This window comes from Sturnus vulgaris, chromosome 14 (genome assembly GCF_052056855.1).
Source record: "Sturnus vulgaris isolate bStuVul1 chromosome 14, bStuVul1.hap1, whole genome shotgun sequence".
NCBI lineage: Eukaryota > Metazoa > Chordata > Aves > Passeriformes > Sturnidae > Sturnus > Sturnus vulgaris.
In genome coordinates this window covers 13,317,231-13,331,403 of record NC_142256.1, presented here as the reverse complement: position 1 = coordinate 13,331,403, position 14,173 = coordinate 13,317,231, and the positions used below count along the sequence as shown (strand labels likewise).

At 43.7% G+C, this 14,173-nt stretch overlaps 1 protein-coding gene across 6 annotated transcripts in view; it reads left to right on the top strand.

The window, feature by feature from the left end:
- The window catches only part of NRK (Nik related kinase), a 91,613-nt gene that overhangs the window by 57,503 nt on the left and 19,937 nt on the right, over positions 1–14,173 (top strand). For all 6 annotated transcript variants that reach the window (XR_015806761.1, XM_014887040.2, XM_014887029.2 and 3 more), the window contains 6 exons: positions 2,488–2,619; positions 4,804–4,871; positions 5,985–6,100; positions 8,489–8,586; positions 8,950–9,077; positions 12,683–12,776. Coding sequence is in view for 5 of the 6 variants with exons in the window: in XM_014887040.2 (XP_014742526.2) it covers positions 2,488–2,619; positions 4,804–4,871; positions 5,985–6,100; positions 8,489–8,586; positions 8,950–9,077; positions 12,683–12,776 (636 nt within the window). In the remaining variant the exon portion in view is untranslated. The remainder of the gene's footprint in view (positions 1–2,487; positions 2,620–4,803; positions 4,872–5,984; positions 6,101–8,488; positions 8,587–8,949; positions 9,078–12,682; positions 12,777–14,173) is intronic.

Here is a 14,173-nt window from a genome sequence, read left to right as displayed (position 1 = left end):
GTAACTTGGGCATCCTCCAAAAAGCAGTGCAGCCTCTCTTTTTAAAACTTCTTGCTTCTAAATGGTTTTAACCTAACTCTAGTAATGAGTCATTTGTGCTATATCACCTTATGTTGTCATTTTGTGGATCAAAGTGTTCTTTTCCTTAGCTCAGTTACATGTTTATGGTTTGGAGACACACAGTAGGTAACACTTTCTCTACCAGTGCTTTCTGTGCATGAAGAGAGCTGCTATTCTTTAGATATTACTTACAAGAAAAACAATTTAAGGTTCAAATCTCACTAGTTTATAATCATTGTTAGATGGGAGGGGGTTAAATTTTTTCCCCTATACAAACTTAAGGAGAATATCAAACTCTGATTTTGGGGGTTATTCGATATGGTTTTGGCTTCCTTGTGGAAGCAGGTGTCTGTTCCTGGCTTTACACAGAACCAGTGTACTGGGCAGAGTTTGGATTCATTCAGTCACTTATATCATGACTCAGCAAGGCTTATTTATCCGTGCTTTTAAGCACAAGTAGTTTTCTGGTAATCAGCAGGACTCAAGGCTGGAATTTAAAAATAAATATCTGTATCTTGATGAAAAACTGGCAAGGAAAAGAAAATCCTCCTGTATTCTGATAATAATACACCTGCTACAAAATCTGTTTCTGTATCCACAATGAATCACTTCAGGTGAAGACTTTGCTGCTCAAATAATCCTGGTTAACTAAAAACTATTATTAGAGACAATCATGTTGGGAAAAAAGGTATTTTGAAAGGACATAGATTATGAGATGTTACAACTGCTGAAAAAGCTGTTTTCTGTAAATAGAGTCAACAGAACATATTGTCCCAAAAAGGCAGGAAAAGCACCTGAATAACTTAGTGAACTTCTCAGGACTGGTTTTGGCAGTTGACTTTGCTAAGCTGGTCTGGGAGGTTGCAATGACACATCTTTGACATCTTTATCTTGTTTTAGAATTGCTGCCTGTCAATATTTAATTGACGTTGAACGTTGTTCTCATGAAATATAATCTTGTACAGTTATAGAGAGTTCATAATCCTGTTATCTTCTTGAAAGTTCTGTGAAGTTCTAGTTACTGTGGTTTACTTTTTAAGATGAAGAAACTAGAGGATTTTATAGACTTACCTGATAATTCAATAAAATACTCATCTGAGTCATTCTTTGGGGAAAGTGTACTGCAAGTGCCTCTGGTCTAAGTTGCAGTAACTCAGTTGGGACACAGGAGCTAGAACTCTAACACAGACAAAAATTGCAAAGTTTATTCTTAGGCTTCAAGGTATTGGGGGTTCTGATCTTCCCATGTGCTTGAGGAAGAGGCACCTCCCAGAGAGCTCTGGCCTAGCATTGCATGGGAGATCAGATGAGGTAAAGCACAGAGTGGTACAGCTTCAGGCATTTCTCTAATACTTCTTCTATTTCTGTAAAATCAAACTGGTTCTAGCATAGCAATCCCTGCAGACAAGGCCCAGCTCAAAGAGAGTTTCTATGTATTGTCTTGGTCTTGTGCACAAGAGGATTTCTTATTTCAGGGAGGCAGTACTCTCAGCTGACACATTTGACTCTGAGTTTCTTCCTCTTTGGAAGACACTGGTGTAGCAGATCATCAGTGTGTGGATTTCTTCTTTTACATACAGAAATCAGAGGATCTAATGTTGAATATTTTAGCTTGAGTTTTGCAGTGCTTACTTCTTGTTCCCTTCTAGTTAAGACTTTGTAGAGAAGTAACTTGATTCCTTCCCCTTTTCATGCTGTGATTTGAGATTTTGCTATCCCACTGCTCTAATTGGACACCTTTAGAGATGTTTTAAACACAGGCAGCTGCAATGGGATCACCTGGACTTGACCACCCATGAGCCTTCTCTTACTGCCTTCTCAAGTTCGATGTCTCTTTGTTTCAAGTAATTGAAAAATTTGTTTCAGAGGAGGGCCACGGTCCCCTCACAATCACTGGAGCACTTAAAAGTGTTTGCAGCTGGCAGTTTGCCTCTACTGACTGTAGGTTGGTGGTGGCCACGCAAAGAATAGCTTGGATGTCACCATTTAAGTTCCTACAGTGATTAGACTATGGAAATTCTGCAGTGGAAGCACTGTCCAGGTTTGAATGAAATGTAGTGACTCCACAGCATTTTTTGCATCAGCCAGGTAGTTAGTTCCCTGTGCATTGCCAAGGACCTATGTCTTCTCTACAGACTTAAGAAAAGTATGTATGTGTGTGTGTATATATACATATATATATACAGATAATAGATTCTTTTACTACTTTTTTATTTTATCACCTTGGGATATTTATGTCTAACATGCTGGAAATGAATAGGTCACTGCACAGTGAACAGGGTGAGTAGGGCTCTATCCAGGCACAATATTCCTGCTATGCTTAGTAAATATTACATCTCCCAAGCAGAACCATTGATCTCTGTTGAGACTGGAACCTGTTACCTAGGCAGGGAAGTGCAATTCAATATGTGTTTTGTTTGTTTCAAGTGTGAGAATTTCCGGGCTAGTAAGGACGTGTACCACAGCAGCTCCCTGTCAGACATGGTGACAGCACCGCTCAGCCCCGGGCAGGACGACGTATTCTGGAGCACTAACCACAGCAAAGAGCAGCCCCCAAAGGTGGGTGAAACTCGGGATGTTCGGCACCTTTGGGGGTTGATTGCAGTGCACTGTGCAGTATCCACCCTCTGCACTTCATGAAAGCTGAAAATCTCGTTGCTTATATATGAGCTGGGTCACACTCATCTAGAAAAAGGGATGCAAATTTACGGGCAGGTTGGTGGTGTGGGTTTATGTGTGTGTTGTGGTTTGATACTGGCCAAAAACCAGGCACCCATGAAAGCCATTGGCTCACCTTCTTTTGCTGTCAGCTGGGCAGAGGAGAGGGGAAGGAATTAGTGAAGGGCTCATGAGTTGAGATGAGAGAAAAACACTCTAAGGGCAAAAGAGTTTCAAATTTAAAGGTATAAAGTAAGTTTATTATTGACAGAGTCAGAGGAAGATAATGAGAAGTAAAATAAGCCTTTAAAGCACCCTTTTCCCCCTCAGCCTCTCCCACCAATAGTGCAGGGAGACAAGGCGAGGGGGCTTTGGTCAGTTTGTCACCTGAGCTCGTCTGTTTGTTCAGGGAGAGGAGTCTTTGCTGTATCCTGGGGTCCCTCCCACGGGCAAACAGTCTTCCCAAAACTGCTGTGCCGTGGGTCAATTATCCTCAGCGTGCAGTTCTCTAAGGACAGGCTGCTCTCGTTTGGAAGCAGGGGCCCTCTCTGTCCATTCGGGTCTCTCACTGGATCACAGCTTTCTCTGGCATCCACCTGCTCCAGCCCGAGCTCTTCTCCCACGGGCTGTGGGTGGATTTGTGCATCCCCCGTGGGTCCCCATGGGCTGCAGGGGCGCAGCTGCTTCACCACGCTCCTCACCACGGCCTGCAGAGGAATCTCGGCTCCGGTGCCTGGAGCACCGCCTGCCCCTCCTTCTGCTCTGACCTTGGTGCTGCCGTGTTAAATTCCCTTGCATGGCCTCACCTCCTCCTCTTCTCTGTCAAGAAGAAAAACTGCTGCCTGTCGGTACCACTGCCAACAAGTTCCACCAATTCAGAGATTCCTGCAGGGTCCCGCAGCACTGACAGGTTGATCTCATTTAGGTTCGGCGTTGGGGACTCTCCCGCCACGTTTTTGCTGCCGGCCGGGCGGCCCCGCTGTCACTGTGTGGGCAGAGGTGGCGGCCGCGGCGCTGGCGCTGTTTAACGCCTGTGCTCGGGCAGGGCACCGGGAAGGAGAAGCTGCGGGCCCGGCCCTGTTGGCCCTGCCCCGCCGGCCGTGCCCCGGCGCCGCAGCGGGGCTGGCTGGGCCGGCCCGGCAGGCGAGGCTCGCTGCAGCCGCTCCGAGATGGCGGCGGCTGCGGCGGCACATTGCCGCGGGCTGTGCCGGGATGGCCCCGGCAGCGGCGCCTCGCCAGCCCTGGGAAAAACTGCCCGTGTGCTCTTGGGATTTTCTTCTTAAATCTGCCATCACAGAGGCATTACCAACCTCTGTAACTGGGCCAGCAGCACGTCCATCGTCAGAGCCATCAGAGATTGGCTCTGTCGGACATGGTGGAAGCTTCCAGCAACTCTCACAGAAGTCACTTCTGTGCTCCCCCTGCTACCAAAAACCAGGCCGTGCCAAGTCAACACAATGTATAATACCTGCACACATATAATACCTGCAGGATCTGTGATGGCACATACGCCCCTTTTGTTAGACCAGATACTTGTAGCAGCCTGTTTGGTGAAAAAGTCTGGCTTGTTGTGGAACAGCTTGTTAGTTTGTGTAATCGAGGTGATGGTGTATTTCTCTTTCTAACAGAATTTCTAAGAACAAGTCCAAGACTATTTGAGCAGGAATTTATGCCCATGTGTGTATTTATTTTATTACTTTGCAGTTGGGGGGTGTGTGTCTCATTCCCAGCCTGTGGTAACAACATAAGGTAATCCACCAGCTGGGGAAAGCTTCATTCAGTGACTGCAGAATGCCTTTCACTGTCTGCTTTAAATATTGCCCAAGAATGAGGAAAGATGAAAACCTCTTTCTGTCTGCACCCTGAGAGACTGCACAGGCTTGGAGCAAACTGGAAGCACCTGTGCTGCTGACATGCAGCTTCCAGTGCTGATATCTTAGAATACCTCACCACAGGTCCCACTGAAATATTGTTCGTTTCTGTTGGTTTGTCTTATGTTTTCATTGATATAGGATAAGCATTAGGTTTATTGACTGAATCTAAAATACCAATAGCAACCTTGAAATGTTTGATTAAATCCTTAAGGTTCCAGAAAGGACAACCTCCAAATTTTACAGCAGAGATCAGCCTGGCCATCAGAGATGCATTTCGGGGTAAGCTCTGAAGTATTTTATGCTTATACTAAAACTAAACTTACAATGTATATTTTATATAGGTACACTGTGCTTTTATACTGTGTTTTGTGCTTAAACTAATTTTTTAATGCTGCTTTATTGCCAAGCATTTATTGTCAATAATTAAATGTCAATAGGAAAACTAAAGTATCTGGCAGATGCTCTACCTCAGTGCCAGTGGCATTGCTTTCAAAGGAGAGTCAGGTGTCCAAATGCTTTGGTGAGGGGGTCTGGCCTCAACACTTTGTACAGGCGCTTTTAATTACAGTTTTTGCTGCTTATTTTGCCTGATAGTAGCTTTAACAGGCAGTTTGTAGATGCCACAGTTTTGGCAGTCTGCCCTTAAGGCTGGTGTAGTTTTTTCTCAGGAGAAAAGACCATGGATGTCTAGAGCTCACCAGTAAAGGGCAGCCCCCACTGGATGTCTAATCAGGGAACAGAATGGGTTGGAGAGACTGGAGAGTGAAGTAGATTTAGCTGAAATAAAGTGATGTGCAGCATTTCTGATGAGTCAGAGTCAGAAACATTGTCTGAAATAACTTTCAAGTGAAATCAAGCCCTAAATGCTCTCCACTTGGGAATTAAAGGAGGAAAAGCAGGAAAGAAACATGTAAGTAATTTTCAGTGTTAGAAATTAGTGACTTCTGGGACTGGGTTTCTGATTGAGCCACTGGCTTGGCAGTTTATTTTACTGTCCAATGTATTCCTTTCTCCATTGGTAAGTCACTGCTGATGTATCTTCTAGGAAGGTAGTGGAGCAGTTCTCTTAAGTTGTAAAACCATAAGATTTTGGAATCAGGACTGACACAGGTCTGAAGAGTCCAAGGGAGATGTAATAGAGAAGGATATTTTGTAATGACTTGGGAATCTCTGTAATCTACCATGACTGCCCAGAGGATACTGTCCCCTCCATCATCTTCTCTTACTCCTGGGTGGCCCTGCTTGGAGCAGCAGTGAAGATAAACTTTTTGTTATCCAGAGTATGATCTCAGACCGTAACAGCAGGGAGCTCAGTCCAGGGGCCCAGGAGCTCTGTTCCAGTCTCTGTTCCTGCACACGAGAGTCTCATCTGCTTTTTGTCTCTCTGTTCAGTAACACTCATCAGGCATCCCCCGGGGGACACGCTCTGAAGCTGAACAGTAGCAGCAGCACTCCTGGCACCAAGCAGTGGGAGATGGGATCTCATCAGAGCAGCTGGTCAACCTCAGGTGATTCCTAAGTCAAAGATCCATCAGTCAAAATGTACTAAACTCCTGTCACATGAAAGGGTCTTCTGCAGGGCATCAGGTTCTGCGTTGCAAATGGGGTATGTCCTCTTAATGACATCCTCTGGTGAGAGGCTTTTGAAAGCCCTCTGGATTTTTGGTCCCATGTTCCTAAAATATAAGAACTTCCTCTTTTGAGTCAGAAAAGTGACTATGAATATATTTTCATCTGGAAAATTGGAATTACCTCACTTAAAAATTGAAAAAAATCTTTTCTGTTGCACTTAGTGACACAATTGAAACTCAGCAGAGCCAACATTCCAGATATACAGATGTAATTTGATACAGATGTTCACTCATTGGCAAATTCTGCTCTTTGCCCTGCCCATGGATAAGATGATTCAGTTGAGCAGTTGTACACTGATATTTCTGCACTCTAATAATGTACTGGCAAAAGAAAGCATAAGTCTCTCTCTACAGCACATTGTGAAATATTTCTTCAATGTTCTTTTATGTGCAGAAAGATAGTGAAAATGAAAAAAAAGAGCAAAAGAACTTGAAGAGAAAACCATCTGATTTAGGCCAAGTACAGCTGAGTAAGCTCCTTTGCTGTCACTAGTTGTGGTGTAGGAATGCAGCAGCTTGTTTGTGGTTGTGAAGTTTCTTGCAGTACAGATTCTAGTTCCCGAGGTTCTGGCAGATGGGGATGTGGAGAAGTGGACAGCTTTTTTCCTCTCTTGCTTCTCCTGTGGGTGTTTTCTGTGGGTCAGCTGCAGGGCAGTTCATATGTAGCCCCTTGCAAAGCTCTGGTGTGTCACAAGACCTTGCATCCAGGTTGGCCACTAAAGATTGAGAACGTGGGGAATCACACATGCCCAAGTCGAAGCAGGGTGGATGCAAAAAATGTTCTGAAACCACCCCACTGAGCTTATGAGGTCATTTATTTTTATATTGAGGTTTACATTGTTAATTTAAAAGCCCTTGATAATTGAGAACAAATTGCTTATTTATTACACTTACATAATTTGCTTTTACTAGCTACACAGAATAGGAAGCTTTTCTTCAAGAAAAATCCAAAGCACACTTTAAATTGCTTGGGTTTTGTTTCTTTTTGCTCTTATGTCATTTTGTGTTTGAATAACAGAGTTGAACAACATGCAACAGCCTGGCTCAACTTTGCAAAGTCCATGTGATGTGTAACTCCTGTGCTATTTTGGCATGGGGAAACAAAAATCTCACCAGCAATAGAAAGAATAGAAAACCTCCCTTGTGGTTTAAACTGTCTCCTTGAATTCTTAAGTGTCATAAAATTACAGCTAGTTCTGGCATATGGCATTTCAGATAGAGTTTGTTGCTTTCCCAAACCCACAGGGATAATGACTTGGAGGAAAGGGCTATAAATACTTTAAAGCTAATAGTTCTGCTGAGTTGCTTTGGTGCTTATTGACCAGTAAGGAATTCTGAGTTTTGAAAGCTTTGCAAAATGGATGAAGACATGAAACCATTGTGACAAAACTAAATTACCAAATACGAATCCTAATTTGTGTGAGCTTGAATTCTCCCCCCTTAACTTGCGAGGAGTCCTGTTGGTTACAGAGGGGTAGTCATGGAAAAAACTGCTGAAAAAGGCAAGTGTTGAGCTGGGCAGTGTGTCCCAGGGCAGGGCAAGGTTACTCTGGCTTTCCCTCCTTTCCCTTGTGTCAGGGATTGTGTGCAGAGCAACCCTTCAAGGTTTCTTTTGCTTTTTCCAGTGCTGGCAGGCAGTGGAGGGCCCACATTTCACAGGTGGATTTGCAGTTCAGTGCAGCTGTTTGCCCTCAGCCCAGCTGAGTTTAGATAATCAGACTCTTTGGACTGGTTTTGTGTAACACTTTCATGAAGGCCAAATGTTGGCAGCACTTCTGTTTCCTCCCAGAGGTGTGGGGAGGGGCTCAAGCTCCTGAGCTTTCTTGCTGACCCCCCATCTGCAGTCACGGGAAACAGCTACATGGCCCTTTGGTGCTGGAATATGTCCAGCAGTTGCTGATGTGCTGAGCTGTCTCTTCTCAAGAAGAGGGTCAGAGGAAGGGATTGGGATGCCCTCATCTTTTCCCATGCTCCCTTTCCATGGAAGTGTTGCTGATGTGCAGTAGGAGTATGTTGCCAAGGGTTTGGTTTGCTTCTCCTACTCTTGCAGCATTACACTGCACCAGTATCAATTTATGTACATAATACTGCAGCATCCAGAACCATTGGGCAACAAGTAATGAGCTTTCCTTTGCAACAAAGAGGAAAGTTTGTCAGCAGAGACTGGTATCTGCTTTGGGTCGTAGCTATGTGTGCTTGTCTTGCTCTCTCACCTGCTGCACGTACACTTAACAAAGGAAATTTTTGGGTTTTTTTTATCCCCAGGGAATCCAGGACTGGCCAAGGCAGAGAATGTTTTGTCCCAGAACCATGTGCTGTTGCATCAGAAGCCTGAAAAAGTTTCTCATCCAGGCCAGATTGCAGTAGGTTCTTTCAAATCCACTGATATTTTTGATTTGTCCATTGTTTGTCTGTGCAGACAGCTCTTTTGGTGTGTGAGTTTGCTGTTACTCACGAGTCAACCTGAGGGGTGTGTGGGGCTGGCTCAGGCTCACTGCTCTCAGTCCAGGTCTGGTGTGCAGCTCAGGTCCTTAGCAGAGTGTCTGGTTTTGGCTCAAATCACTTTGCTGTGTGAGATACCCACCTGTGATGGACCAACAGAAGCATCAGCATCCTAGTAAAGCTTTTTTTGGTGTGGAAGTGACCATAGCTGTATATGCTGGGACAGTAAAATACGGCACGTGCTGTTTAACAATGGGTTCTTCAACTGAGTTTTCTTTGCTCAGAGTCCAGGCTCCTTTGCCAAGGTGAAGGACAGTGCCAACTCCTTGTTAAAAGCAGCAGACTATTCCTCTTCAAGCGATGAAGGCAGCAGCAGCAGCAGCAGTGATGAAGATGACACAAACCACACAAGGTTGGCTTGATTATTGTTATTAGTAATATTTTTGTTACACACTTCTAAATATCTATAAAAAGCTGGCATGCATAAATACTCCCCCTCCTTTGAAGTTACTATCACTCATTTGTGTCAGTTGTAATTAAGCAATTTAATTGCATTTTAATGAATTCCTGGGGTTAAATGTTTGCTCCATCAGATGTGCAAAGCTTTGATACACTTTGATGACTTGCTGTCCTGGGACAATGAGGAAATGTCTTGTTTTAACTGGATATACTGGGTAGTGCTTTTACAGGGATTACTTCACATTGATCTACATTTACAAGGAATTTTTGAAAGAAAAAAGGAGAGGGAAGCAAAACTGTAAAAACTCTATGCCTTCATGACAAATACAAGTTAGAGTGGAGAAAACAAGGCAAACATGACCCTTGAGTTCACATAGTCTGTTCACTCTAGGAAAAATAATTACCACTGAAAAGTTGGTTCCTTCACCAGGGCTGTATATAAAAAGGAGGGATAGTTTTGTGAAATGTGTTGTATTTTTAATACTGACATTCTGCACAACTGCTGTGATTTCCAGCTAATGCTCTGGCTTGTCCCACAGCTGATCTCACCTGAACTGTGTCTCTCTAGCTTTCCAGTTTCTCTTGCTGGTTTTGTGACTGACATCTTGTGGTGTTCTGTCTGTCATGTAAAATGTGTATTCTGCTGAGAGATAGTGGAGCAAGAATAGCATGGTACTCCAAGGGAAGGGAGTCAGGGGGTCACCTGGCCTCCCTTGCTGTTAGGAACAGCAAACAGAAACATTTTTTAGTGTTGTTGAATGAAACTTTTGGTTTTCTTGCAAAGAGGCTTCAGTTTAACTCAGGTTCTGGGATTTACTTTGACGTGCATCCAGGGCCACAGAGCTCTCTGGGATGGGGCTCTTGCTCTTCTGACAGAATTACACATGCAGTTTTGTCAGGTGTCAGGCAGACATGCCCAGATCTGGAGCATTGTTGGCAGGTTATTGTGTTGGGCTGGTACCAGTCCTTTTTCCTGTGCTGTTCTAAAGAGGTAGAATTTATGTGCCTGCATATGCTCCTCATTTGCATTTCTGAAGCTCATTTTCAAAGCTGAGATGAGGAGAAAGAATTGTAAAAATCTTATAGCTTATTTAGTGCACCTGAAAGAGCTGACTTTTACTGTAATGTCTTTGTTTTCCTACTGATCCTCTTCCAAACCACCTTATTCTGATCTGTAAAAAGTTTTATTCGCTCTAGGTCGTAGAATTCATCCTAGACCTCAGAAAGACTCTACATAAAAATATGGATTTGCCCTGTAGCAATGGCTTTGCTGTGTAAGTGTCAGATTGCTGTGATCCTTGCATGCTGTAATGATTTGAAGGAGTGGTATCACTGCCTTTGGAACTCTGCATTTATTTGCATCTCTTCTCTGTCTGAGATCTACCCATCCTCTGGAGAGGTGCAATTAGCAGGATGCTCCCTGTCACATTTATCTTGTTGTGCACACAGCCACTGCAAGAGCCCCTGTAAAATCATAGGTATAATCTTGGCTGAACATCATTTATATTAAAAGATACTTCAAGAAGTATATCCGGATTGCTGCCAAATAAATAGCAAAAAAGGATAGTGATCTGACTGAAAGGAGCAGCCAGTGCTGAAACTGCATATTCTGGATGAAGTGAAGGGCTTGGGGGTATTTTGCTCTTTAAAGCTTGTGACTGTAGGAGCTGAAGCCCCTTGCACTCTGGAGTGTTTCTGTGGGGTTCTGGCTGAATCACCTTGGGCCAAGTTTTAGTGGGTTACTGAAACCAACCCGTGCTTTCCTGTTCTTGCCTGGGCCGTGGAGCAGCACCTGATGTCCACACTCCAGCTTTCCTGGAGGAGCTCAGTAGGACAACACTTGGGACATATGCAAGAGAAGGAGCTTCCTGTGTTCTTGGATGAATCCTGGTAACCACCCTGAGAAGGCTCATTTCTCAGGATGCTGGACTAAGGGCTGCTGTGTTTCACCATAAAACAACTTCTGGTCTTGTGTTTCTATACAGTGAGATGAGCCAGAATTCTTCCTCACACACTCCAGTTTTTTGTTTTAAGGAAAGAGTGTCAGTGTTTGTGATCCAGTGTCTTACCTCCTTGTTTAGCACATCTATTCCATTGATACTAATTTCTCCTACTTTATGGAGAGTGCTTCCTCCTCCAGTGCCTGCAGTCTGCCCCTAAAACACTGAGTATCCTGGGACCTATTTGTTTGGTTCAGTTTCCTCTCTTTGCTCTTGAATTGCTGTTTCCTACCAGCATTTGGACAAGCTGGATGCAGGTGTGTGCTTGGCTAGGAATTACTTTCTCCCTCTCCTAAGTTGGAGGTTGACATTATTTAAGATCAGCTGCTGTTTGCTTCCCTGAAAAGAACAAGTTCTGGCATTCACCATTGATCCTAATCCACATCTTGTCATTCCTTCTAAGTTTAATATGCAAATATTGAGTCACTCACATAGAATGGGGAGACAATCCAAAACCAAAAGATAAACAACCAGAAGTGCTACAAAAACTCCTACTCCTACACACCCATCTTAACTCAGTAGGTCTCTCACCAAACCTTCTTTGTTATTGTATAGGGCATCATTTAAAAGGAAAAAAAATACATTACAGTCTGTTATCAGTTGGCACACAGCACTGTAGAGCCCTTCACACTGGCTGAATGCAGTCAGTTTTATAATTACTGGAAAGGAGGCAAAAATGTAATAGGCTTAAATGGATTGCACTAAAAAAGATATGAGTATAAATAAGTAAATGGGATAAATAAATAATTTGAGGTGGAAGTGTGCAGAAATGGGGCCAAGACATGCTTGAAGCAGTTCCACTTGGGTGAAAAAGTTTAAAATGCAAAGATACCTCAGGCAGTGCAGGAAGAAGTGATGTACTGGGAATTCACAACAGACATTTGACTTGTTCTCACTCTTGCTTTTGGTATCAGCTTTTGATCATTGTTGAGGACAGGATGCTGGGCTAGGAGCTCTCTTGGCCCCAGCCAGTCCAGCAGCTCTTGCTTTCTTCTGTCTCTCTGTGCACTGGGCAATGTTTTCTGTGTTTCTTCTTAGGTGAGGATGTCCATGTTTCAGGGAGTGATTCACAGGATGAAATTCCAGTGTAGTCTATCCCAGCAGGCACTGGCAAAGAGGTCCCTGACAGCAGTACATGGCAGAGCAGCTGCTGCTCTCTCTGGAGTGCAGGGTGGCTCATAATTACACCCCACAGGGGAATGTGTGATGGGAGACAAAAGTTTTGAAGTAGACACTTCTCAAATGAGAGCTTGAGGGACTTGCCTGAGCAATGCAGTGTCTGAAAGATGATGGATGAAATGCAGGGAAGTGAAGGGATGTTCTCTGTTGAGGTGGGGAGAGCTTCCTGCTGTGTGAGTGGTCCTCAGGCACAAGTCCATTCAGTCAGATCCACAGACTAATCAGCTTGCTTTTATACAAGAACCTTTGAGTGTAACTATTGAATGTTAATTATGTTCACTTTTGAACATGGTTATGTGTAGTTTTTTCCTTTTTTTTTTTTTTCATTTATCTTTTTTCCCTGAAGTAGTTCTGTTCATTAATTGGAGTTTGTTACCAGGCAACTGCTAAGTGGCAGAATTGCAGATTTCTCAAGGACAAGGGTACCAGATGGAATTGAACTGAAACCCCAAAGCACCGTGGCAGAACAGAAGGTAATTTGGCCGTTTGTAAGGGGGTGGAGACCGTGAGGGGGAGTCAGGTTGTTAACGTGCATGATAAACGCCATATCCATTACTGCTTGGGAGTGTTCTCGCTCTGAAGTTCTGCTCTGTCATTGCAAATTATAGCTCTAAACCTTGGAAAAAAAAAGTGTAGTTTCAGGTTTTGTGCTTCCTGTAGAAACGCTTACATTTAGGTACAAAATTACAGTTCTTTATATGTCTTTCTTATTGACCTGTAGTAGTTTCTGATGTCAAGGTGTTTTGGGAAGACACTGGGCAAAAAACACTGTTGATTATTATTTAGCGTGCATTGTTGCTATTTTTAAGAATCTTGACTTCTTTTTATTCCAGTTTAAAGTGAACTACCTCCTACTGCTTAAAATATTACTAGAACAGGGGAAAACCACTTCATCACTCCCTACTGGCTTAGCAAAAATTCTTATCTTCTCATATGTCATGTTGTGGTTCCTTCCAGCTGTAGTTTCTAGTAGAGGCTTCCAGTCATGTGGATTTTCCCCTGTGATAAATATTAGCGCAGAAAAGATGAAGAGAGACAAAGCAGACCAATGTTCTTTGTGGTTGAAAACAAGAAAAAAATTACAGTAATAAGACTTGTACTTGGTGTCAGGGCCCTTTTCAGATATTACTGAGTGTGTTCTTGCTTCACAGATAGGGAAAATAAATCACTGTGAAACTGTTTTTTTCTCCAGAGCTGTGGCAGGGTAGAAAGAAAAAGGAGTTTTCTTTGCCTCTGGTGTCTCTAAACTTCAGACCAGAGTGGTGACCCTCCTGCCTGGGGAGAGAGTTCCACGTGGCATTCGTCCCACTATCCTCGAGGAGAAAGAGCTATAAATGAGGCATAAACCAGTATTCCTTTTGTGGCAAAGCCAGCCCAGTGTTTCCCCTTTCCCTTGATATCCAGGTATTGAAAATAGGCTGCTTGAGGGAAGGGAGAATGTTGGGGTCCTTGAGGCCAGGACCTCCTTGAGGGAGGATGATAAAGAATTGAGGTTATGTGTTTTGGTGGGTTTGGAGGAAAGAGTGTGGGAGAACAGGCAGATGGCTGACACTTCTCATACGTTTCTCGGCTGCTTTCTAGTGTTGTCCCTTCTTTTCATGGAGCCTCCCATCCCTTCCTCAGAACCCCTTTTCACCCAGCAGTCACTGCCTCCATGAGTCTCCACATCATCTCCAGTATCTCCTTCCTTGTCCCATCAGCATGACCTGCTTTGAAGTGGTTAGGGTGTACCAAGCTGCCCGAATGATTCAAATGGGGATTTGGTTTGCTTTAGTTCAGTTGAATGTGACTGAAAACTGAACTAAAAAGCCCCATACTGGCTTCGTTCCCGAATCTCAAATACTGACTTGTATATTTTGTGTTCAGTTTT